Genomic DNA, 25,955 nt, shown 5'->3' with positions numbered 1-25,955 from the left:
GAAGCTGAGGTGCAAAGAGCCATACATTCAAAAGCGCTACAACATTAACAAACCACAACATTAACAAAACGGAAAGGGTATGTCCCAGTTAGAGACCTGAGAGATCGCTGATTGGACGACAGTGCTTTTGAACCGGAAATTATGCTTGAGCGGGTTGGCCCGTTGTTGCGATACTTTATAATGTCCGCCATATTGAAAGTAGCTTATCTCCCAGCAAGCTAATACAAGTAAATGGACTGAACTTCATAAAGTGCCGTTCTGCAAAGTATTTCAAGTTAATGAATGCCACTGACACAATCTCTCACACGTTATTATATATGGGAATAACAATAATTGTTTTAAAAAGGACAATGTTTCAAACTTTTTTATGTGATTATTTAATTGTTTTGGGGCACAATAATTACATCAAAAGCACTGTCGTCCAATCAGGATCTCTCAGGTCTCCTACTGGGACATACCCTTTCCGTGTTGTAGTGGTTTCGTTAATGTTGTAGTGGTTTGCACCTCAGGGAAACCGTAGAAAGGAGCTCCAAATAGGCAGAACTGGGCAAACTAAAATCTCATTATGTAAGAATGATTTTGTTCAAAAAAATTAAATGTAATGAACATGTTTTGTATAGCCCATGCTAGGAAGGACAGGTTTTTCAAAATGGGGCCTCAAATTTGGAGGGAAGATGAGGGGAAAGAAGCAGAAATAAAAACATTTAATCTAATTTTTAACAATACAAGTTTAATTATAGTTTACCATAAAATCAAATGTTTAATTATTATTATAAAATAAGTTGAAATAACCTAAATAAATATTTGCCATCTTTCTGATTAGAAGATTGTCAAATTGGAGGACAAGCAAATATTTAGCTTAATTTTACACTTTGGACAAACAATGATGCAAAACCAATTTCTAGAAACCATCACCTGTTAGTTGAATTCATTTTATTCAATTTTTGGCAGCCTTTTTCATATTTAAAGTTTCTGTTAGTATAAATCTTTCATCAACCACCAGGAGGGACTGCAGTCTTGGCAGACCAGTCCTTTTCTGTGCTATAGCTTTATTCACACAATATACCGACATTTCCTGTCAACAGTATAAAGAAAACATACATTTATTCATGACCATCCTCTTACATTGTAAAATTGTAATCATTTGTTGATTTGATCTAATCACTTCATGGTTAGTAATGCTCAATAATAAAGAGAAATGAAAGCACTAAAGAGGAAATTACTGGAACAGTCACATGTATATCAGACCAAAATGTTTCACTAGTGTTTACTTAATAACATACATTTTCATTGCTAAGAGAATTAGACCTTTACACAGGTTTCTCTACATTTCTTCTCTGTATCAAACCGGTTTTGGTTTCCTTGACAGCTGCCAAACCAGAACTGGGCGCAGGAGTTCGATGTGGCATCATAGTACCACTTCACCACGTAGTCCCGACATGGGCCTGGATCCAGGTTCTGGCTGCAACCCGCTGTTAGTGGAAAAAATGTCACAGTTCTCAGGAAAACAAGATTTGGTCTGGAAACAGAACTTAATTCCTTACAGATTGAACTCAAAAACTGTTCTTCGGTCCAAATATTGTACCTGATCTCCAGGAGTCTGATGGCTTTAGTGGAGGAGAAATTACCAAAGACGACTCTTTCTTGGTCAGAGCCCTCGTTGAAGCACCGGCTTGTCCGTTGGCTCCAGGCTCTTGGTGTTTGGGTTTGTTTGCATCAAACGGTGGGAGGAACTCTTCTACAGGTCGGTAAAGCTCCCTGTCAAAGAAGGGGAACCTCTGAGGTTCTGTAGGATTTCTGTCCTCGTCTGTGTTTGGTCTCTCGGGAAGGACCAACTCCGGCTCTAATTGGGATGCTGGGTAACCTGGCTGTTAAAAAATATATATTTAAATGAACTTAATAAACTGCTCATCAGCAAGTGTGACCCCTTCCATAAAGAAGGAGACTTATCTATGTTCCTATTACAAATGGCCGCAGAACCTTGTCAATATTCCGCTAATGTTGAAAAACAATTTCGCAATTGGGGTGTTTCCATTAAATAAGAAGCACAGTTAAAATCTGATGTAAATAAATTTAACGCTGTGAGTCTTCTTCTTCGTTTCTGCCAGTAGTAACATCCGGTTGTTATGCGAAAATGTATCCATTGCAGTTTTGCAAGACGCACCAACTTCGATACAGCTGAAAAATCCCGATGACCTTAGCGCAAAATCTTTTTATCAAAATGAGTTTTTACGACATTGCTGTGTTTCCATTAAGCAAATTTATTTTCGGAATTCTAATTTGCAATTCTATGATTAGTAGAACTATAGTTGTTACAATAACAAGTAGAAAATACATCAGCACATCAGCTGTGCTTCCATTAACAATAACATTGCGCAAATTGGAATTACAAAAATAAACCTGCTTAATGAACACACACCAATCTCAAAAAACGTTTTTCTATAAAAGGTTTTTGCTCTAGGAAGAGGTGGTTTTGCAAAAACTGATTGTTTTCTGTTTTTTTTTTCACATCACACAAGTCATGTAATCAACAACCAGATGTTGCTACTGGCAGGAAAAACAAAGACGATGACAGGAAGTGATAGGACGATGATGTCACGGCATATTATCTAATGATTTATCATGTAAATAAACATTCATGTGGAAAATTGTGTTTTTTGCCATTTCTGGAACATCTCTAAAGTCTTTGCACACCTTTGAAATAGGGCTGGGGGATATGAGAAAAATCTAATATCTTGATATATTTTTTTGCTATATCACGATACACGATATATATCATGATATTCTTAAATGAGCTCCAATGTTATTTTAAACTATAGCATGATGTCACCCACGCACGTTCCCGCCCCATTTCCCTGCTAGACTTAAATGTAAGCTCATATAAAAAAGGATGCCGTGTTTTGCTATGAACTGTCCACACACTATGACTAGATACCAAGGTGAGAAATAAGTTTTAACTTAGAAAAAAAATAGCAAGGGAGAGGGAAGTAGGTCATTTATGCTTGACTTTGACAAACTTAACAAATAGATGTGCTGTGGAATAAGGTGTGTTTTGGACAGATCATCAGTAAAGCATGTGTTTAAATTAGCTAATCAACCACTGCTGTGTTAGCGTGGCTAATAGCAGCGGTGGCTAATCTACCACAGTGATCACTTATTAATAAAAGCAAAATACACATCAGGTCTAAAAGCATAAAACTGTAACGAACTGAATGTTATGCTCTAAGTTTGAGTCTTTTTGGTGCTGAATACTGATACAGAAAGTTGCGTTGTTGTCTGTTGCTATGGCAACGAGACTGCGTGTATCATAAAGCCGACAAGAGCGAGATAAAAAAAAAAACAGTAGTTTTGAGTTATTTTTCCCATTTCCCAGCACTAAATGCCACTAAATGCCATTTCACTTTAACGGACTAGTTCTACCGCGGCAGCGCAGCTATGAACGGCATGTAACCGAATAGTCTGAGTAGGTGGTGAAATAAATTTGTGGTACAACCTTTTGTGGCAGTAGTTTTATAACATGTTTCGCAAATTACCTCATTTTTTTTGACATCCTCCATATAAAATCCAAACCACTGCCAAATTATTGATCCATCGCTGTTTCTCTTCGGAACTAGACTAGTTCATCTGATTCGTCTTCAGTTACCGTCTCATTCAGCCGCTCGCCTCAAACTCTCCTGTCATCGTATCGTTTGTTTCATTCTCACAGCATGATTGGTAGAAAATGTTCAGGTTGGGAGGGCGGGAGAGGAACTAGTGATGCATTCACAGGGTGTCGGATAAACCACACTCGCAGTGAATTTGACGGCGGAAGTTTATTATTTGAACAATTTATTCTCGATAGTTGCGATATAGCCATTTTAACTATTGTAAATTGAAAATATCGCGATACATTGAGTATATTAGATACATCGCCTAGCCCTACTTTGAAATGGAAAAGCAGCTACTGATAAGGTAAAGTTGGACTGTTGTGACCAAGATAAGAGAAAAAGTTCCTTCTTCTTACCACTATCTTGTCCCTCCTGGAGTCTCCTGGGAAAGTGGGAGTGTCTCCACCCGTCCTAAATGGAGCTCCTCCATTTTTACCAGTCCCTTGTGAAATCCCAGGAAGAAGGAACGTGGCTATCGTTGGGTGGTCAAAAAGGGCAACCTTTCCTTCTTCAAAGACACAACGCAGGAGTCTTTTCTCAAGAACTGCAAAACCGAAACATCAACCATGAGCCTGAAGCTCCGTTGGGTTTCATTCAAACCAGCAGTTTGTTTTTTTGTGGGTTTTTTTTAGCAAAACTCAGTCTGAAATATGCACATCTATTTATGCTTTTTAAAAAATCTAAATATCCACTACACAGGAAGTTAACTTTTATGGGAACATCTGCTCTCTGGCCCCCACGATGTGTTGCAAAATGACGGTTGTATATTTTGAATGCACCCTAAATGTTATATTTTTAAGATTAGTCAGACATTAAAACCAATAATTTGACCATTCTTTTGACCAATTGTGAAAAGAGAAAGAAACATATTTTCACCATGTTATTCATTAATTTAAAAGTGTTAGTTTCAATTTAAATATTTATTTAACAAGTTAAATGTTTAGTTTACAATCTAAATATCTAGCTCCATACTATATATTCAGAAACTAAATATATAGTTCAAAACTTAGTACTTGCTTCCTAAATATTTAACTATATGTTTAGTTTGAACTAAATAGTTAATTTGGATCATACCTGGCTAATTAAATATTTAGCTTCAAATTAAATAAATATAAGACATTTGGGATGGGAAAAAGTTTAAAGGAGTTGTACACAGTGTGCTTGAATGTACCATAGATAGCTGTTGGGCATTCATAAATGTAATTTACATAAAAAGCTAAATGTTTACTTTACAAACTAAATATTTAGCTCCAAACTGCCAACTAAATATTTACCTTATTAGCAACATATATAGCAAAAACCAAATATTTTTTTAGTTAAATATTTCGTTTGAAGCTACCTATTCAGTTTATTAACAAAATATTTAGCTTGCTAACTATTTAGTTTAAACTGAGACATTTTTAATGAATAAGTTACATGGTGAAAACAGTCACAAAAAGAAAAAGGAGCAGTGCATGTAAACTTCTGACTTTGGAAAATGTTGTGCAAAGTCCTAAAATCCTGGCATTTACCAAGCATGAATATTTTACTGATATTAACTGAGTTGAATAGGAAATGTTTAGAGTGATTTAATGTGAAGGAAAACATGTTAGTGTTTGGAAACAATTGGTTCAAGCTGTAGCTTAGTGCTAAAGGTAAAAAAATGCCATAAGATTATGAACATGTCACCTTTAAGCACTTTGAAGTCTTTGATCAGGAACATGTAATCCTGGTCAGGATCTGAGGCGATGAAGTTGAGCTCCTTCTTGAACTCCTCTGAGTTGGGGTCACTTTCATTCACAACGCCAATAACAAACCTCTCAATTTGACTTTCATTAGCTTTCAGGACCGCGCTCTCCAGGCTAACCACGTCCCTTGTGTCAGTCTGTCCATCTGTGATGATGACCGCCACCTTCCTCACATCCCGCCGTGCCGCCTCAAACATCTGGTTGGCTTTTTTGATGGCGCTGCCCGTGTAGGTTCCCTCGCCCAGGTAGTCCATGGCGTAAACTGCGGATTTGACCTCATCCGCTGTGGCTTCCTGCTTGAGGTCGACCACGACTACGTTAATGTCGCTGTAGAGGACAACACCCACACGCGTGGCGTTCCAGCTGACTGTGGTGCGGTCCACCACAGCGTTCACCAAGTCTTTGATCACTTGGAAGTTTTGAGGCCCCACGCTCTCTGAGCTATCGATTACAAAGACCAGTTCCAGAGGTTTTTGCTTGCAGGGCTCGCTACAGTCTAATGAGGAAGAGCAGATAAAACAGAGGAAGGTGAAGAAGGTTTACATTGGTAAGAGGAAGCCACGCTCAGCATCAGCTGCATTTCCATTGACTATAAATTTGCGCAAATTGGAGATACAAAAATAAATTTGCTTCATGTGTTTTTCAATAAAAGCTTTTGCACTAGGATGAGGTGGTTTTTCAGCCATATCGAAATTGGTGTATTTTTCAAAACTGCAACTTTTTTTCGCATTGCACGATGTGATCAGCAACCGGATATTACTACTGGTGGAAACTTTGAAGAAGACGACAGGAAATGGCAGGAGGATGATGGCGCGGCATGTTTTTTTAATGACTTATCGCATTAACAAACTTATTCACCTGCGATTTTCAATGTAATTCATATGTAATAAACACTGCAGTTGCGGAAAAAAAAAATTTGACAGAAGATTATCGACAAGGTTTTGGGCACATTTGTAATTCAAAAGCAGCTAATGTAGCTAAAATTAGACACTTACTGCATATCTTTCTGATTAGCTCTATAATCTCAGTCTCCTGTGGGGAAAAAAAGAGCAAAGATTGATTAAAAACTAAGATGATATACCAGGGATGTCAAAACGTTTTGTCACATGGACCACAATCAAGTGAAAAGACTCAAAGGAAAATTAGTTTTTCCTTCTTACCAATAAACTAAGCCTGAGTACTTTAATCAAGTGAAGTAGTCAGATTTCTTGATTTGTAAATTACTGTAGATATAAAACTTAAAGAGTTTTGCAGGTTTGCCGCCTTAAAAGAAAGGCATCCAATTTTCAAATGTATTTATGTCTCAATTGAAAAACAAAACAGATTTGGTAAATAAATTCTGAGCAATAAATAAAAACAAGATTTGCACCATTCTTTATTTGAAAATACTACCTGTATTTATCCAAGTTTAGTAAATGTATTAAAAGCAGATCTGGGTGGAGCAAAGTTTGCTTTTGTTGTAGTCAGAATCTTCTACTGTAAAAATATTTTTAGTCTGATCATTTTTTTTGCTCCATTTTGAAAAACAAAAAGGCTTTGCTTAAACCAACCTTCTGCCTGGGGGGCAAATTTTAATTCTTTTTTTAATTGCAGTCAGGAGCCGCAAGAAAGTGTCTGAGGGCTGCAAATGGCCTGCGGGCCACCCTTTGGACAGCCCTGTCTTATACTTGCTGAAAGCTTAGCTGTTTTGAAAACATATTACAGATTACAAAATCTTTGGTTGAATGAAAATCATTTCAAATCTAAAATCTGCAAGGTGTATAAATCATCTTGGACCCAAAATGGCTTCAGATTAGAAGTTTGTAAAGTATTTTAAAGCATTTATTAATGAAAAATAATTCTTTACACTCACTGTTAGTCCAGCTTCCCCTTTCTGCCCCATTCTGCCCTGTTATTCAAAACAGGTCATATACAATGAGCTATGAATTAAACACTTAAACTTAAGTAAAATCACAAACTATCAACCAGTGATAGAATATCTGGTGACAAAGTTCATTACCGCAGATCCTTTGTCTCCTGACTGTCCAGTCTGTCCTCTGTCTCCCTTTTTTCCAGTCTCACCTCTGAGTCCTCTGTCTCCCTGCAGGAGCAAAGTAACTCAAACATCTTCATCTTTTTCTCACATAATTAAAACATAAACAATAAAGTTTTATTTCAAAAACAAATCTAAAAATTTAAATAGTACCTTGTCTCCTTGCAGACCTTGTCCTGGAGGACCTCTGGGTCCTGGAATCCCCTGAAATCCACGATCCCCCTGGAAAAAAACAAACTCCCTTTATGAGGGGTTACAACATAGCCACACTATCTCTAGGAAGGAAGTGGTTTTTATTAAGAACAACGGTGTAGATGTGGGTATGTTGTATTTTATACAGTAATTCAGCTACCAATGTTTTAGTGTAGAATAAATTAGTACCTTCTCTCCTTGTGCACCTTCTCCTGGTAAACCTGGAAGGCCAGGAGGACCAGCTGGACCTGTTGAACCCTGCAGGAAACAAATATTGTTTAATTGCAGACAGTAATAGCAATCTAAAGCCATTACGTCAAGTTTTATAATTAAGTTTTAATTATAAAACTTAACCTAACAGCACAGTTTTTTAAAGTTTTTTTTAAAAGGGACCTATTATGCAAAATACATATTTTAACGGTTTTATATTTCCATTTGGGTTTCTACTGCTTCTCAAAACAACCCAAGTGATTAAGAAAAAACACCCAGCTGTTTTCTGGCAATAAGTTAATGTTTTTTCAGGGTTTCCCCCAGAAAACTTGCTAAGGCTGAACTTGCATGATGAGGCTAGCGCTGGTTCGCACCGGCCACCCAGGGCCAAACAGAAACTCTACAGGGAAGACAGAGCCACACGCAGGGCAGCGTGTTCAGATGTAAACAGCGGACATAATTCTGTCCACAACGATAAGTCATTCTCACCACTCGCTCAACGCGCAAATGGCCGCAAACAGACGCCCGACTACAAGTTATTCCTGCGGTTCACGTAGAGCTGTGCAACCAGAGCTAACACGGTGGGGTTTAAACTGCTACCTTGACATAGAGTTCTCCAAAGAAAAATAACTACCCACACTGGGTTGATGTAAATATCCATACAGGTCAGCCTGTGTCCAGTTCGAGTGAAAGGAGGAGCGCGCGATCTGCACTGAGGTTAACTTAATAAAGCAGCGGCAGAGCGCGAGGCAATGCGCAGAGGCACCAGCTGTGTGACTGGTCCGCTCTCCGGCTTTAAATGCATAAACTCTAAACCTTATAGACATAAATCTACTCTGCGAGTGGAACGCTCAGTACAGAGACGCTTGCAATCTGGCTTAAAGATTTATCCCAAAAAAATTAAGCTATTTTTTTGCCACAATTATTAATTTTTCTACAAATAAAAACAAGGAATGCTTAGGCTGGCGGGGGTGCTAGCAAAGCATGGCGGGCTGCCAGACTTATAATACACTGGGGTATCTGTTTTTTGGTATCTGGAAATCGAGCCATTTCAAAAACCTCCAGATTGTCAAGTCACATTCCACAGGAACTGCGCCGTTACCTAGCAACCCTAGCCAAGCCCAGCCCGTCACCTAGCAATGTGGAGCTCCTGCATGTTTGGTCAACTGGTTTTACCACTGTATGCGCTGTACAGTGGCTGTTGGAAAAGACAAGTATTTTATTGTTGACTTACCATCCAGAAACCATTTGCTGCATTCTTGTTGGTTGCGCAGAAGGCTCCACTTCTGCTTTTCAAATATGTATGGTTGCATAATTGTGCATCTGTTTTGCAGCCGTTTTCACGTGCGAGTATAAACATTGAGTTGGGAGGGGTGTGGCCAGCAGCAGCTTATTTGGATTTAAAGTGACAGAGCCCTAAAACGGCTCATTCAGAAAGGAGTTCAAAATAGACAGAACTGACCAGACTAAAATCTCATCAAGAATGATTTTGTGCAAAAACCGTAGTGAACATGTTTTGTTATTGCCCATATTCTTATCCTAACCAGTTAAAGGAGGCATAATAGGTCACCTTTAAAAATATGTTTGTATCTTATAAAACCTGTTTGTAGATCAGACATAAAATCTTTTGGCTTACTATCCTCTCTACTCCAGTGACTCAGAGAGATTCCAGAGTTCTAATTAAAGCCACAAATATTTTATTCTGAATTTGTATTAAATGTTAACTGATTACCTTAGGACCGAACAGACCAATTCCTGGAGGCCCAGCAGGACCAGGCGGTCCAGGAAAACCCCTGTCCCCCTGAAAATCAAACAGGCTTACTTAAGACAACATATATTGATGGTTTTATCAATAAATTAGTTTTTACCACAAAGAAACCACTTGCTGCATTCCTGTTGGTTGTGCAGGAGGCTCTACTTTTGCTTTTCAAGATGTACAAGCTGCATAATTGCAACTGCACATTAGCAAAGATTGTTTTTTCCATTATATTTTTCTACAATCTATATTTATATTACACATCAGTGGTTCTTTACATCATAGAAACATTGAAGTTTTAGTAAAATATTATTTATTTTATAAATTTTTTGTTTAAAGTTTTGTTCATGAAATCATGTTTTCATGCTGGATGGTGAGACATTTACCTTGGGCCCCGGCAAACCAATGCCATCAAGTCCAGTCTCTCCTGGCAGGCCAGGAGGTCCTGGGAGTCCCTTTTAAAAAACGACACACATCCCAGATCTTAGTGGACTTTCCTGCAACACCAAAATGAAATAAAAAAAAAATCTTCTTGAGTCGTTTGATACTCACTGGAGGGCCGACGAAACCGTCACCTTTCGGTCCTGGAAGCCCAGGAGGACAAGGCGGCCCTCGGTCGCCCTGCAGAAACGGACTTGGACTCACTCTAAAGATTTCCAGTGAAGATCATGAAAACCTGAACTGGTCTCACCTTGGGTCCAGGTAAACCAACACCAGGCTCTCCCATTTGTCCAACTGGACCCGGTGGGCCTTGATCTCCCTGAACAGAAAAATAAATAAAGAAACTGTTGTTCTTGAAATATGTGAGGGTTTTAGTTTGAGAACCATCCACTGACCTTGGGACCAGAAATGCCCCTCCCTGGAGGTCCAGTCGCTCCTGGCAGTCCGACGTTTCCTGAATCGCCCTAAGACGGAAATAATTATCAGAGGACATTTTTAAAAAAGAAAAATCATGAGATTTCACTTTTAGTGTAACGAGACTTTTATACATATTATAATTATAATATTAGGGCCACAATCAGAAAATAAAAAAAATTAATTATGAGACTGAAGTCATAATATTATGAGAATAACAGTATTTTTTATAGTAATTTGATGATAAAGTCATATTACAACCTTATTCTTGTAATATTATGACTTTATTTTCAAAATATTATGTCTAATATTTTAACTTTAATGTGATTTATTCTTATATTATTTCGACTTTACTCTCATACATCTTTATTCTCGTAATATTATGACTTTATTTTCTATTACAACTTCATTCACAAAATATGACGTCATTCTGGAAACATTATACATTTCTCCTCATATTATTATGACTATTCTCACAATGTTATGACTTCCCCCTCATTATGTTATGATTTTATTCTTGTAATATTTTGACTTTATTCCCATACAAATTTATTCTCATCATTTTATTAGTTTTTTTCTTGTGATTAATTAATTGATTAATTAATTTAAATTTTATGGCCCCGATACTCCGTCATACTTTTAAGTACCTTGAAAAATAATTCACTCCATTATCAGATTTTCCTACTCAGGCTTCCCATACCTTTGGACCCAGTGGTCCCATTGGACCGGACGGACCTGGCTGGCCTCTGCTGCCCCTGTCCCCTTTGTCGCCCTGCCAAGGTGTCATCAAAAATGTTTTACTTTAATCAGAAACAGACAGAATAAACCCCAACATTTTGTTCTTTAACAAATGTCCATTAATTGCTACCTTTCCTCCAGGAACTCCTCTCCCGGGAATCCCATCAGGTCCTCTGGGTCCTGGCAAACCAACATCACCCTATTGTTGTTTTAAAATAAAGTCAGAATAGAATACAGAAAAAATAACGAGCTGGTTTGAAATGTTCCAAACCGGGTCCATTAGGGATGCAAGCTATAGATTAATGAGTAAGTCTAACGTTGATTGATCTTATTGATCGATTAACAATTCATTGATTTAACCAACAAAACAAAAAAGTTTTCTCTTGCCGATCGTAATATTCTGACGCTGCTCCGTCATGCAGTTCGGTTGAGCACTATTGTGGTGATAACTTTAGGACCTTATCGCGTGTTTATATTTCAAAACAGAACCGCATAAAGTGCATTTTCCATCCCACACCTCCTTTGAGCCGTTTGGCCCCGCCGCCATCTTTAATTCTTGTATCAAAGGCTCCACTTAAGGATGACCAGCGGCGCCCTCTGCTGGATGGGGGCCAAATTACAACACTAAAAAAAGAGGTCTAAAGTGGATGTTATTAGTTATTTGATTAGAACTACATTTTATATGATAAACATTAATCGTAAGTCGATTAATTGTTTGCATCCCTAATTTTAACAAAAGAGAAAAGTGCTTAAATTGTACTTTTTGTCCCGGACTCCCGTCCTCTCCCGGTATACCAGGGAATCCTGATGAACCTGGAACTCCAGAATCACCCTAAAGAGAGGAAAAGGAGATAAAAATGAAGATTAGACTTTTCTCAGATTTGTAGAAAAAAAAGGGTTACATATTAAAGAATAAATAAGTTATGTTTTCGCCCATCTAATTTATAAAGTCTTGGTTGAGCAATCAGAAAATTTTCTTGGTAGTTTTGAGGAAAATAAAGTTAAGATATTTCTGTTGGATGGTGCGTCTAGTAGCTAATTTACTCTACACATTGATGTTTATAGTATATGAATAGAAAAGTGTTTTAGTGGTGAGACTTGATTTTTTTTGTTGAGTTAATTGCAGGGCTTGTAATTAATAAAATTTAATTGCACTATAATTGAAAATATACATCTACAAAACAAACATATACAATTCAAAAACCATTTTTGGTGCTAAATTAGTAAATAGACATATTCCTTCCATCCATCCATTCATTTTCTTCCGCTTTATCCGGGGTCGGGTCGGGGGTAACAGCTAAAGAAGGGAGGCCCAGACTTCCCTCTCCCCAGCCACTTGTTCCAGCTCCTCCGGGGGAATACCAAGGAGTTCCCAGGCCAGCCGAGAAACATTCTCACCAGCGTGTCCTGGGTCTTCCCCGGGGCCTCCTCCCAGGTAATCTGAACTGTCGTTCGGCCCGTAAGCACAAACAAAAGTCAGAACCCGCCCCCCACCCATAGGCAGAGGGAGGCTACCCTCTCGTTCACTGGGGTAAACCCCAACATACAGGCGCCGAGATGGAGAGCAACAAGTATGCCCACTCCTGCCCGACGCCTCTCACCGTGGGCAACTCCAGAGTGGAAGTATGTCCCGCCCCTCTCAAGGAGGCTGGTTCCAGAACCAGAGACATGCGTCGAGGTGAGACCGACTATTTCTAGCCGGAACCTCTCAGCCTCACGCACTAGCTCCGGCTCCTTCCCCACCAGACAGGTGACATTCCACGTCCCAAGAGCCAGCTTCTGCAACTGAGGATCGGACCGCCAGGGCCCCCTCCCTCGGCCACCACCCATCACACCTATGAGAGGGGACCCATTTGGCCCCTCTCATAGGTGGTGGGCCCATGGGAGGGGGACCCATGTCTCCTCTTCGGGCTGAGCCCGGCCGGGCTCCATGGGTAAAAGCCCGGCCACCAGGCGCTCGCCATCGTGCCTCCCCTCCAGGCCTGGCTCCAGAGTGGGGCCCCGGTGACCCGTGTCCGAGCGAGGGAACACCAAGTCCATTGTTATAACTCATCCTAAGGGATCTTCAGGCTGCGCTTTGTCTGGCCCTTCACCTAGGACCTATCTGCCTTGGGTGACCTTACCAGGGGCATGAAGCCCCAGACAGCATAGCTCCTGGGATCACTGGGGCACTCAAACCCCTCCACCACGATAAGGAGGCAGCCCAAGGAGAGGAATAGGCATATTTATTGTTTCTAATCTGTTTCTTATGTTATTCAACCATCAGATTGGTGAAAAGTGCAATTAAACCCATCTGTGTTTCAGCAACCCACGATCATTCATGAAAATCCTTCAAAAACTACTTTAGAAATTATGTGGATTGTGGACGCAAACATTTGCTTAGCATTTACATTTACTTTTAGCACAAATTGCACTCAACAGCCTTTTTCAGCGTCAGATCAGATCGTTTTTGGAAGTGAAAATTAACCCCTAGTGGGCCCAGAGAAGCGGCCTTGTCAGTCAAAGCTTTGTTTGTGGATTTAGCCTGTGCCTAAGATTTATGGGCGTACCAGAAACGTACAACAAAGGTTCCGGCTTGGGACTTTCGTATGTAAAAATTAACAAAAATGAAGCAGTTAATTGCATTAAAATCTACTGTATGTAATTAATTAATTGAAATTAACATGTTAATGTACCACCTCTTGTTTATTTCTCTGTTCCAGATGTGGTTGTACATACCTTTGGTCCTGGTCCTCCTGCTCCCCTCTCTCCTGGTAGTCCAGGCTCACCCGGGAGACCCTGGTTCCCCTAAAAATTATCGGTCAGAAAGTATTTTTAACATTACAGTAAAACTGGTGTAGCAGTCTGTTACACTGTTTTGTTCCATTTATTAAGTCAAATGGTAGAAAAAAGACTATCCAAACATATAAAACATACATTTGTCTGTTGTTAGGTAGACATATAAGCTGTTGGTTTTTGTGAAAATAAACTGGAATTTGAAGAAACAAACATGATACATTTCAGTTTGGACCATAAACAGAATCCAATCAAAACGTTTACATTGAAAATAAAACTCTAATCTGAATTTCAAATCTAAAATAAATTGGCTTAACTCTCTGAACTAAATGCAGAACAACGTTTGTATTTTAATTACTTCGCCAATAACAGCTCATGTAAATTTAACTCAGTCCAAACAACAGTAACCTTTAAATTTAGACACGGTGTCCTTACCTTTTGCCCCGTTAGTCCTATTCCTGGAGCTCCTCTGGGTCCTGTAAGTCCAACTGGACCCTGGACTCCCTAAGAGACAAAACATTAGGTTTTACACTTTAAAAATTAAACAGCAGAGATTTAGTGGGGATTTCTGGAGGTTTTCATTTGCTGCCATTCTTTCTGAGCTATTCCACAAAACGTTAAGTTAGACATAAATGGTCTACTGTGTTCTGCATCATCAACATTCACAAGAGAGAAAAAAATATCACAGGGTTTATATGGGTGCTTGAAATCCTTGAATTTCAATGTGGTGTTTTCAAGGTTTGGAAAGTGCTTCATTTTTGTACAAATTGATTCTGTATACACAAATCAAGTGTTTATATTTCATAACATAATTACTTAAAGTACATTTTGCATCCCACAGTATTTAGAGCGTTTCTCTTTACCATTCAGGTAATGGCCGCCATCTTTAGTCCTGCATCGCCTGGCTGCCTTTAAGGATAATTAGTGGCGCCCTCTTTTGGATGGCGGCCAAACTACAACACTAAAAAGCAGGTCTAACTGGATGTTCTTAGTGATTTGATAGGAACTAATGACAATTAATCATAAATGAGTTGCGTCCATAATCTAATTTGTACCTTTTCCCCAGGAAGTCCAATTCCTGGTTCACCAACTGGACCTTGGGGTCCTGGAAGCCCATAATTACCCTGAAGACAATGATTACAGAACCAGTTCTGAAAAATGTGACAACTACAAGAACAAGACAAAACAAAACAAAAAAACAACTGGAGACAGTTAACTTTAATTAATAATTAGTGTTTTATTTCTGTACCTTGTCACCTTTGATCCCGATACCAGGAGGCCCGCGGTTTCCTCGTGGACCTTCAAATCCTCTGTCCCCCTGCAACAAAAATGACAAAATTTAGCATAGAGTGGCCACAAAATATCCAGGTTATAAATATATGTATGCTTTTACTTCTAGGGATAAAAACATTTTAAGTAAAGGAGATTTCTTTTTACTTTTCTTTTTACTGAAGTCAAATATCACTCTGCGTGTTTTTGACAAGACTTTGACTGAATCATTAAATTAAACAAATCACAAATTTAACTTGTGATTAATTTTTTTGAATCTGAAAAAAATAATAAAAATTGTAAATAATACCTTATGTGCTAAAAATATTTTCAGCCATAAACATGAGAAATTTGTGCAAGGCTGAATGCCAGCGTTGTAGAATTACCCACTTTTGGTCCTGGAAACCCTTCTCCTGGAATTCCAGGTTTTCCTTGGGGTCCGGCTGGTCCTTGGGGGCCCTAAAAGAAATACTGATCTGAATAAAAACATTTATTTATACTGCTGTGGGGAAATCATCCATAACACCTTTTTATTTTTCTGTTAACTTTGTCACTAGTGTGAGGGAAAACGAACATTTCATTGTTTCTGATGGGAAACAGAAATAGTGCTTTAGAAAAGCCCCATTCAGTCGGTATATTCATACTCACAGGCGGTCCTGGATCTCCTTTCCCAGCTGGTCCAATTCCACCGGGCTTTCCCTGAATTCCCTTTTCACCCTGTAAGCAGACTGAAGCGTCAAACTAGGGCTGATTAATTGGACCATCAATCGTAATTAATCATGATTTATCAATTATTGAAATAATCGGCAATTAATTTAGTACTTGATTAATCGTTAACTGGAGTACACAGACTAAAAAAAAAACATTTTCTGAAAAAATAACCAACACACACAGAGCAGTAATTAAGCCAAAACTTTACAAAAGACCATTTGTCTGTAAATATGTTGTAACCAAAACTCCTTGAGTGGCGTAGCTTTATTTCACCCAGTTTAAATACTTTTTAAAAATTTCCTATTAAGCGCCGTTTTCTATGCAATTATTAAATGGTTAATCAAAACAATAATCACCAGATCACCTCTACACCGTCCTGGTGTTATTAAGGTCAGCATAAAATGTTGAGCTTTTCACATGTTAGAAGTATTTCTTTTAAATAGCAAATCCAATCTTTCCTACAAATGATCAATTGTACATTAAAGGAATGTTGTTAATAAAATTATTTTCTTATTTTAAAAAAATTAAATTATTTTCTTATTTGCATCTTTCAACGTATTTATAACATTGTATAAAATAATTTGTAGGTGGTTAGATGAAAAATCTCCAGATTGTGCCAATTCTATCCGATTAATCGACAGATTAATTGAAAAAAAAAGGCAATTATCAAATCATTATTAGTTGCAGCCTGAAGACCAAATCCAGTGACACAAAACCTGAAGTTAAAATGCAGTTTCAAGTTATTTCAAATGTTTCAGTTACACATGAACCATATAAATTGGGATTTTGTGTGGTTTTTTTTTACATTTTTGCTTCATATTTTACTCTTCTAAAGTAGAAATGAAAGCTTAGACATGGATCACATGTTTTATTGAGATTGTATAAGGAAGTCACCTTGGCTCCCGGAGGACCGATCCCAAAGTCTCCTGGTGGTCCAGGTTCACCAGAATGCCCTCTGTCCCCCTGAGGGAGGCAGGGTCACATCATGGCAAATTAACAGAGTTGGTAAAATGTTGAATTAAATTGCAACCAGTAACCACTGGTATGCAAAATTACACAGAAACCAAACCAGTATGGCTGCTATTAATTTATAAATAAAACCTTTGAATGAATATACAAAGTTTTTCTGTCTCCATAAATCAAAACACAAACTTATTTAAAGCTTTTTAAATGCCAACGCCACATATTTTACACATTTTATACATGTGTAAAATGTATTCTCAATTAATTAACTTGAGAAGGAGAATATCCAAATGTATTTTTCAAATTTGAAGAAATGTTTTTCAAAATCCATACATTTCACATAGGGATAAAACATTTCCAAAACCATAACTAATCTTTCACACTGAAAAATTATTCTAAAACCATGTTTCACATGTGTAAAAGTTCCGAAATTAAAATTTTCACATGTAAAAAAAATATTAGGAAACCAAAGGCTCCAGTGGTTTCCTATAAATGCTTGAATTTAACCATAGAGAATAGATTTAAAATGTTATAGAGAATGAGAATAAAGTTTATAAAGTTTGACTTTAAGCTTTGATAAATTAAAAGATTTTAACATTTAAGGGAATAATAAAGTTTATTTTGTAGAAATGTAAATAAAATATCTTCATAGTGTGATTGTTTTGTTATTGTATTTATGCACGTTTAGCCTTTCAGTTTGTCCTTCAACACGTCTCAGCAAATACTTAAAAATAAGAATAATTAATAATAATCAGCAAGAATATGATGGACAAACCTCTTCTTACGATAAACAGAGCCTTCAATCAGATCTTTCTTAATGTGTTCTTGCATTGTTATGCCATCACCATTATATTACTAAAAATGGTTTTATGATATTGTTTATCGCAATAATATTATTGCTGGACAATTTATCGTCCAGCAAAATTTGTTATCGTGACAATTGTGAAGACATATTTTTGTGCAATTTTAACTTTCACATTTTTAAAGTGTAACATATTTTTGTTCTTGCCAAAAAACAAAACAAATATTTCTAAATTGCCCTTAAAGAAACAGGCTTTGAAAAACTGTGCAGTCAGTAAAAAAATAAAGTGATTTTAGTCATTGAAATTAGAAGTATTATAAAGTCTTACTTTAGGTCCTGCTGGGCCTTCAGGCCCAACGTCTCCCACTGGTCCTATTTCGCCCTGCAAAAAAACAAAAAACCCGCATGGGAACATTCTTTACTATCATCAACAAGTTTTTTTCTCTACAACCTCTTTTCTTTGTCATCTGATAGAAAAAATCTAATCAAATCGTTCATGAATGGGTTAAAAATTATGTGTTACATTTGGTGGCCAGCCAACATCAACAAGCATGGCTTTCATTCCAATTGATTAACAGACCATGCTCATAAAACAACAAGGCTAGACCGGCTCTTTGCTAGTAGCGCAGGAGAAAAAAGAACGGTGGCCAGGTCCTTCCACTAATCTCACAGCACAAAGTCTGATCCCAATGAAGAATAACATCCTGCAAGCCTGGATTTCACAGCTTTGGTGTCGGGATTACCAATAATCCAAAACTCACATTCCATTAGTGCAGACAGGACTAAAGTTTTTCAGGTTGAATGAGTGGAAGACAGACGGTCTGATGAGGGCAAATCCTGATGTTCTTGTTTTACTGTGGCTGCCGGATAGCAAAATGACTGCCATGGTGCTTGTAATGGAGAACATGGATACTCGAAGAACAATAAAAAAAGCTGGAGGGGAATCGGACACTTCTGAATGTCAGCCAGGTGTAACAGGAGAATCAGAGCGGATGTGACCTTTTGAAGGCCACTTACACTTCAAAAACACAAAATCACACCAAGTATTGTTGGTCTACTTTTTAGTGGAAATATCTAAATACATTGGAAACAAAACAAAACAAAATTACAAGTAACTTTTCAGCAAGATACAGGATCGTGTTTTAAGCAAACAATAGCTTAGTATCGATTAAAAAGGGACTAGTGCCACTGGCAGATTATTTCACTTATAACAATACACTTACCTCACTCTACAAATTATATAATCTACCAATATGAAGAAATTATTTACTTAAAACAAGCTCCTATATTGTGCTGAAAAATTACTTGCAAGTTAGTTTAGTCTTATTTCAAGTGTACAAAGATATTTGCAGTAGAAACTCAATCCAAAATACTTGGTAATATTTTGTGTTTTTCAGTATAGCTTAGCATGATACGGACTGGATTAGGCTGAACGTTTATATACTACATAATAATGCCAGGGGGTTGTCACAGTGTCGGAGGGTGGTAAATGGCACTGGGACCAGGGTCTGCACAGCAAAAACACAAACTCACACCAAGTATTGTTGGTCTACATTTTAGTGGAAATATTGTAATACACTTGAAATAAGATCAAACTAAGTTACAAGTAACTTTTCAGCAAGAGTTTGGGGCTTGTTTTAAGTCCACAATTCCGTAATATTGATGAAAAAGTATTAGTTCCACTGCAGATTATTTCCCTTACAGCATGGGGAAAATGTCTTGATATAAATGAAATAAAATTAAATAACTAGTACTTTAAAAAAAATCAATATTAAGGAATTATTTTATTAATATAAACTCCTAAGTATCCTGACCTGTAGATATGTCCACTAATAAAATACCAAAAATGCTAAGATATTGTGTTTTTGTAGCCTAACTTTAACCTTTACACACTGTTATTGTTTTGAGGCGTTTCAAAACAATCAACCGTTTCAAAAACCTCCTTAAGTTACATTTTACGGGCACTGCTCCGTTACCTAGCAACCTCAGCCAAGCCCAGCCCCGTTACCTAGCAACCAAAGCGAAGCGCCAGGAATTTTGGTCAACTAGTTTTACCGCAGTGTGCGCTGTACAAAGGCTGCTGGAAATGACAAGTGTTTTGTTGTTGACTTACCTTTCAGAAACAACTTTCTCCATTCTTGCTGGTTGTACAGGAGGCTCTTTTTCGGCTTTTCAAAAATGTACAGTTTGTCCGCAATTCACACATTTTGACGTGTGAGCGTAATCGTTGAGTTGATGGGCGCGGTTAGCAGAAGCTTATTTGGATTTAAAGTGACAGAGCCCTAAAACGGGTCATTTTGACAAAAAGCTCAAAATAGACAGAACTGACCCGACTAAAATCCGTAAGAATGTAATGAAAATGTTTTTATAGCCAATAAACATATCCTAACCTGTTCAAGGAAGCATAATAACTCACAATTATATAAAAATTCAGACTCCTGAAAGCTCTACCTGTTCTCCTTTTAATCCTGGTGGGCCTGGAGGTCCTTCAAGTCCCTGAAAGATAAGACTTATCTCACCACAAAGGCACAGCGTCCCTGATGTTCAATAAAATATTTAAATGAACTTTAGTCATACAGTGGCACCCTTTCCTCCTGGAAGACCACAGTTTCCTTTCATCCCCTGCAAGACAGACTCAGCTGCTTAATGCCTGAGGAAACTCACATTTTAAATTAAGCAAATAAACAACACTGTAACTTACTTTGTTGCCCTTAAAACCTGGAAATCCCTGAAAAGAGATCAGTCATAAGAGATTCATCATGATGTTAGATGCAGAACAAGCAATGATTTGGTATATTTTTACCTTTGAGCCATCATTTCCTGGTTTGCCATTTAATCCAGGTTCACCCTTTAAAAATAACCCACATCACACTTAGTTGCACAGAATTAAACAGTAAACCATTTTATAAGCACTTCTTTTTGTTAAAACTTAACCTTCGCTCCTTTTTGACCCGATGGCCCTTCGTCGCCTTGGTCTCCTTTTCTTCCCTGTTTTCAGAATAATCACAATGTTAAAAAACAACCAGGCAGTTTCCACTCTTCAAGAACACTTCATGTAAACTTTAAGGTTGGCTTTTAAAATCTCTTTGAAAACCAACCTAAAGCTGTCATTACTTTTGCACCAGCTGTTCTAGTAACGTAAACAAATCTGAATAATGTTGTTATACAGACCTGGGTTTTCAGAGATTCACATGGCTTTATTGCATTTTTATCTTGTCATTATGAAATACAAACATTTCACATTTGCTTTCAAAGTGCTGGTTTAAGATCATGAAAACATTAAGTATTAAAATACATGAAAAAAACAGTTTTGCAATATAAGAAAATCTATTTAATGGAATGTTGATGAAGCTTTTTTGTGTGACTTCAACTCGAAACAGGAACATGTTTTTTTTTAAAGATTACAAACTTACAGGACTGCCTGAACTGCCTTTCTCTCCTTTTTCACACACACATGGTGGGCACTGAGAAAGAAATAACTGTTAGTGCAGTAATTTACAGATTTAGTAGCAAAATAAAATGATTAAATTCGTCCACAAACTCACGCCTTCCACTGCGACGGCTCCCTGCAAGAAACACAAAACAAAATCTGTCAGAAATCGTTTGGTCCAGTTTTATTGTCCTTCACTAACAGTGATGAATATCTCATATATTTGCATCAAACTTTATTTAATCTCAACAGTTTGGGGTTTTTTGCAGAGGAGTCCTCCACAACAGAGCTGCTGGGCGGTTCCTTCGGCATTTTTCTTAGAAAACTTTCCATTTCTACCTTGATGAGCAAAGCAACTTGATAAATTTGACTGGAAACCAATCAGAAAAATACGCATTGCATTTGGCATTTTCTTGAATTTCCCCTCTGTGGAACAGTAAAGCATATTTCTGTCTTCATCTTGAGTATTTTGTTTTACTTATATTTTATAATTATAATTATATATATATATATATATATATATGTATATATATATATATATATAATTGACGTATGGGACACGAGATCATATATACCGGTATATTACACATATATGAGTATATCTGGCACTATCAACATGAATTTCATTCAAGGTTGAGATTTGGGCTGTTTTTTGGGGAGTTGGGTGTTTTGTTTTTTGTTGTTTTTAGGCTGGAAACTGTCAGTCAGATCTGGCAGCCCTGTTACCATGCCATCTGACCTCTGCACTCACCATCTCTTTGAGCAGCTTCTCTTGCAGTTGGGGGTCCTCCATACTGTGGACGAACCGCTCCGCAGGGGAACTTGCGATGGCCTGGAGCTTTTCCTTGTTCTCTTTCTGAAAGGAGACATATGATAACCCGACAGTGAAGATCTTGATGCCGTGGCGCTTGGCCTCTTCGGCAGCCACAATCACGTTGGGGCCGCGGGGATGGTCGACCCCGTCGGTCATGAGCACCGCGATCCTGACAGCCTCCTTTTGCGTTTCCTGCAGCAGCATCTGCGTGGCGTTGGTGATGGCGAAAGAGGTGAAGGTTCCTTGGCCGATGTAGCTCATGTCGTTGATTTTACTGTGGAACAAGTCCAGGTCTTTCCAGTCAACAAATCTGTGCTCGACGGACACAGAGCTGCTGTACTGGAGTGCAGCCATTCGGACCTTCAGCGAAACGCCGGTCATCTTGAGCATAGAGAGCTTTGTGCTGAACCTCAACACAAAGATCTTCTCCTGCTGGAATAGTTTAGTTTTTGCACTTTCAGAGCTGTCCAGAATGAAAATCACCTCCAGGCTACAGTTACGTCCTGCGAGTCAAGCAAACGACAGACAGTGAAGCACTCTAAACGCTGACAGTGGATCTACTTTCCTGAGCTACACAACCTTTTACAAGAACAAAAATACTTTGTGCTTAGTTACTTATTATGCTGCTACTCTCTTAGTACTTGGCAAGTAGGTTTTTTTTTATTTGAGATGCTATCCTTCATCCTTATCATGTTTTATAAAAAAACCAAAATCTTCACGTTGATAATTTTGCAATGAATGTCCAAAATCAAATCTCTGCACTGGCACAACTTTCACAGTAGCTGCATTTCCATTACAAATGTGCCCAAATCTTTGTCAATGTTCTGCTACTGTCGAAAAAGACGATTTTACAATTGCAGTATCTTTTAAATAAGAAACTCCATAAAAATCACACGATCGTGTGATAAGTCATTAAAAAACATGCCACGCTATCATCCGCCAACTACTTCCTGTCGTCTTCTTCATTGGTTGCACCAGTGGAAACCTCTAGTTGTTGATCATGTTTGTGATGTGAAAAAAGTGTTTCCATTGCAGTTTTGTGAAATATTTCAATAGGCCCAAAAAACCAGGATGTGCATTTTTGATCACTAGTTCATTTTGTGCTTTGGCTTAGTTATTATTTCTGTCTCAGACACTGGATCAGTTTTCTCCAGCCGTTTATTTACTTACACCTAGCTCTCATTTGACTAGTCATTTTATATTTAGTTTATTTCTTATATCTTTTAGTTTATTTATTCCTCTCTCCTTTGTTATATTTGCTCTCTGTGTCTTTTGCTCTCCCTCAGCCTGCCTGCCCGGTCCCTCCTCACAGCTGCTCCCTGTTTCTAATCAGCCGCCTCCTTTAATTCAGCTCCCTGGTATTTAAGTTCCTCTTCTTTAATTTACTGATGGATTCTACCCTGAATTTCACATTTATTGTCATTAAGAATCTCACTGATTTTCTCTTGTGGCTCGTTACACTTGGGATCTTTAACCAAAAACCTTTCAGTTGTGACAATGCTTTCTTGCTCACAAGTAACTTCAGTCCCAGTACAGACATAATATTTCTTTTGGGTCCTGTCACCCACTCTCTTCACTGGTGGGTTCAAGTTTTCTACAAGTGGCTAAAACTAAAACCTGCTCCAAAAAGAGATCTGTACTCTTCTTGGCAGTTTTGTTTGCACAGATCACACACGGCTTTAGAAAAGTAGCTGCCATTAGTTTGAACACAGTGTTGACCTGACCTCAAAGGGTGCGCTGGAAAAACAAGGAAGACATGAAGGATGTGCTGCATGTGTCGTACTACAGAATGGCTTTATTGTCATAAAATAGAAAACAAAATAGTTTGCTATGATATTAGGGCTCCATAGATCAGTTTTGTCCTGCATTTCTGTTTGTTTGTTCTTTATTATGAGGTAAACAAGATGAATAAGGTCAGTAAGAATGAGTGAACAAAGAAAATGTGTAAAAATATTATGTTAAAGATTCCTGTGTAGTCTGTTAACTATGCACAGTGAAGTATGATTGCGATGGAAGATTAAATATATGTGTATCACGTTTTTTAAAAATAGTCTGGATAACTTTAATTATTTGTTTTCATTAATATATCAAATAATTGAGGCGGGTCCAGTGAGTTATTACCTAAGTTTGTTTTAGATTTAATGGTGGATTTATGTTATTGACAGCAGAGGAAATGTACTTTTCCAGCTTTATCCCTCAATGTCAATTCATTGAATGATATAAATTGATTATACTGAAATAGGTTTTGAAGTTTATGAATTGATGATCGGGTTGTTAAAAATCAGATTGAAGTGTGTTTACAAGGTGACATTTTGTTGATTTTGGTAACTTTCCATCAGAGTTTAACACTGCAAAAACACAAAGTCTTACCAAGTATTTTTCATTTTGTTTCTGGTGCAAATATTTTAATGCACTTGAAAAAAGGCTAAACTAAATTACAAGTAACTGTTCAGCAACATTTAGGAGCTTGTTTTAAGTTAATAATTCCTTAGTACTGATAAAAAAGTAGGCAGTTTATTTCGCTTGTAACAAGGGAAAAATGTCTTGATCCAAGTGAAACAATCTGCCAATTTAACTAGTAGTTCTTCATCAATATTGAGGAATTATTGATTTAAAACAAGCTCCTATATCTTGCTGAAAAGTTACTTGTAAGTTAGTTTTGTCTTATTTCAAGTGCTCTAAGAAAATTGCACTAGAAACTAGACAAAAATAATTTCTAATTGTAGCTGGTGTGAACTGTGTAATTGTTTTAGTTTATTGTGTTTTTAATTAGCTGTCAGTTATATGAATATATAAGTACAAGAGGCCGATGTGGGTGAAAGTTTGGAAACAAAACAAAGTCCTTTGGGATTTGTTCAGTGGAAAAATAAACAACTATTAAAAGAGGTTGAACAAGACTTTTAAAGACCTACCAACAAATAAATGTTACTCCTTTTAATCTGTCAATAATCAAGTAAATTAAACTCACCAAGAGGATACAAAGACTTCGTAACAAAGATACCATTTCCTCCGTCGTCTTGCAGTTTGTAGTTGCTGCTTTTTGCCTCCTTCCTCCTCTGGCCTGAGGCGCCATGCGTGAAAGCGAGCAGAAGAAGCCAAAGCCCCACGCCTCTGATTGGACTTCTGTGCAGGAACATTTTCAAACTGAGAACCTGCAGCAGGTGGAGAGACTGATACAAGAAATAAGTGTTTAAAACGCAAAACAAGCAGAGAGCTGGCGTTTGCATGACTGTAGATTCAGAGAACCCGGACAAAAATGGATCAGACATTTAAATTAAGTGACGTTAGTCATTCATTTCATAGAACCGCAGGTAAACAACAACTTTCACTTTGGATTTAAACACTGAACAGCAGAGTTGGGTAGTAACTAGTTACATTTACTCCATTACATCTACTTGAATAACTTTTTTAGAAGTATTTTTACTACGCTGTACTTTTTACTTTTACTTTAGTTATTTTATAATGAAGTATTTCTACTTTCACTTGAGTAAAATTTCAGGATTTTCTACCCACTGAATAAAAACCAAACATGTTTTAACCAGAAATTTGTTAACAGACATAGACCTGCAGTTTCTGTTAAAGTTTCAAAAGTTATTGAAAAAAACTGACTTGGAAAAAAATATATTTTGCATGATCTTGTTATTTTTTGTTACTTATATGAATTATTATCATTTTGGTCCTTAAAATACCAAAATTTCCACTTAACTTCATATTTTGCTCAATCTAATGTTGCAATTTTTAAATATTAAATGATTAATAATTTGATCAGTTACTCAGTACTTGAGTAGACTTTTTACCAAATACTTTTTTTACTCTTAAGTAAAAAAGTAACTTTTACTTGAGTACAATTTTTGGGTACTATATCCACGTCTACCTGATGTCAAATACTGCAGCTAAAACTTTGCATTTGTCTGCAAACAAGTAAAAAAAAAAAAGTTTAAACAAAATGAAAACGGTTTTAAATGGACTGGAATGTTGCTTTACCTCATTTAGTGATGGTGAGTGACTCTTGTTCATTCATCTGAGGCTCTTCG

General features: G+C 37.5%; 1 protein-coding gene across 1 annotated transcript; it reads right to left on the bottom strand.

Annotated features, from left to right (window-relative positions):
- Positions 1–924: 924 nt before the first annotated feature.
- On the bottom strand, positions 925–25,955 carry col28a1b (collagen, type XXVIII, alpha 1b). Its single transcript, XM_028011982.1, has 35 exons — positions 25,906–25,955; positions 24,890–25,091; positions 21,859–22,424; positions 21,223–21,243; positions 21,091–21,141; positions 20,612–20,665; positions 20,481–20,525; positions 20,379–20,405; positions 20,255–20,299; positions 20,129–20,173; positions 18,006–18,059; positions 16,807–16,875; positions 15,850–15,918; positions 15,592–15,660; positions 15,182–15,250; positions 14,988–15,056; positions 14,368–14,436; positions 13,876–13,944; positions 11,918–11,989; positions 11,288–11,356; positions 11,120–11,191; positions 10,401–10,469; positions 10,256–10,324; positions 10,117–10,185; positions 9,951–10,019; positions 9,541–9,609; positions 7,788–7,856; positions 7,560–7,628; positions 7,374–7,454; positions 7,227–7,262; positions 6,370–6,406; positions 5,316–5,870; positions 4,004–4,191; positions 1,586–1,868; positions 925–1,472 (listed from the first exon to the last, which is right to left on the bottom strand). Exons 1-35 carry the CDS (start codon positions 25,936–25,938, stop codon positions 1,303–1,305), a joined length of 3,672 nt encoding a protein of 1,223 aa, XP_027867783.1. The 5' UTR covers positions 25,939–25,955; the 3' UTR covers positions 925–1,302.

The sequence above is a fragment of the Xiphophorus couchianus genome, chromosome 3, assembly GCF_001444195.1.
Source record: "Xiphophorus couchianus chromosome 3, X_couchianus-1.0, whole genome shotgun sequence".
Taxonomy (NCBI): Eukaryota; Metazoa; Chordata; class Actinopteri; order Cyprinodontiformes; family Poeciliidae; genus Xiphophorus; species Xiphophorus couchianus.
The sequence above is the reverse complement of the archived record's forward strand: the minus strand, read 5'-3'. Positions and strand labels throughout refer to the sequence as shown.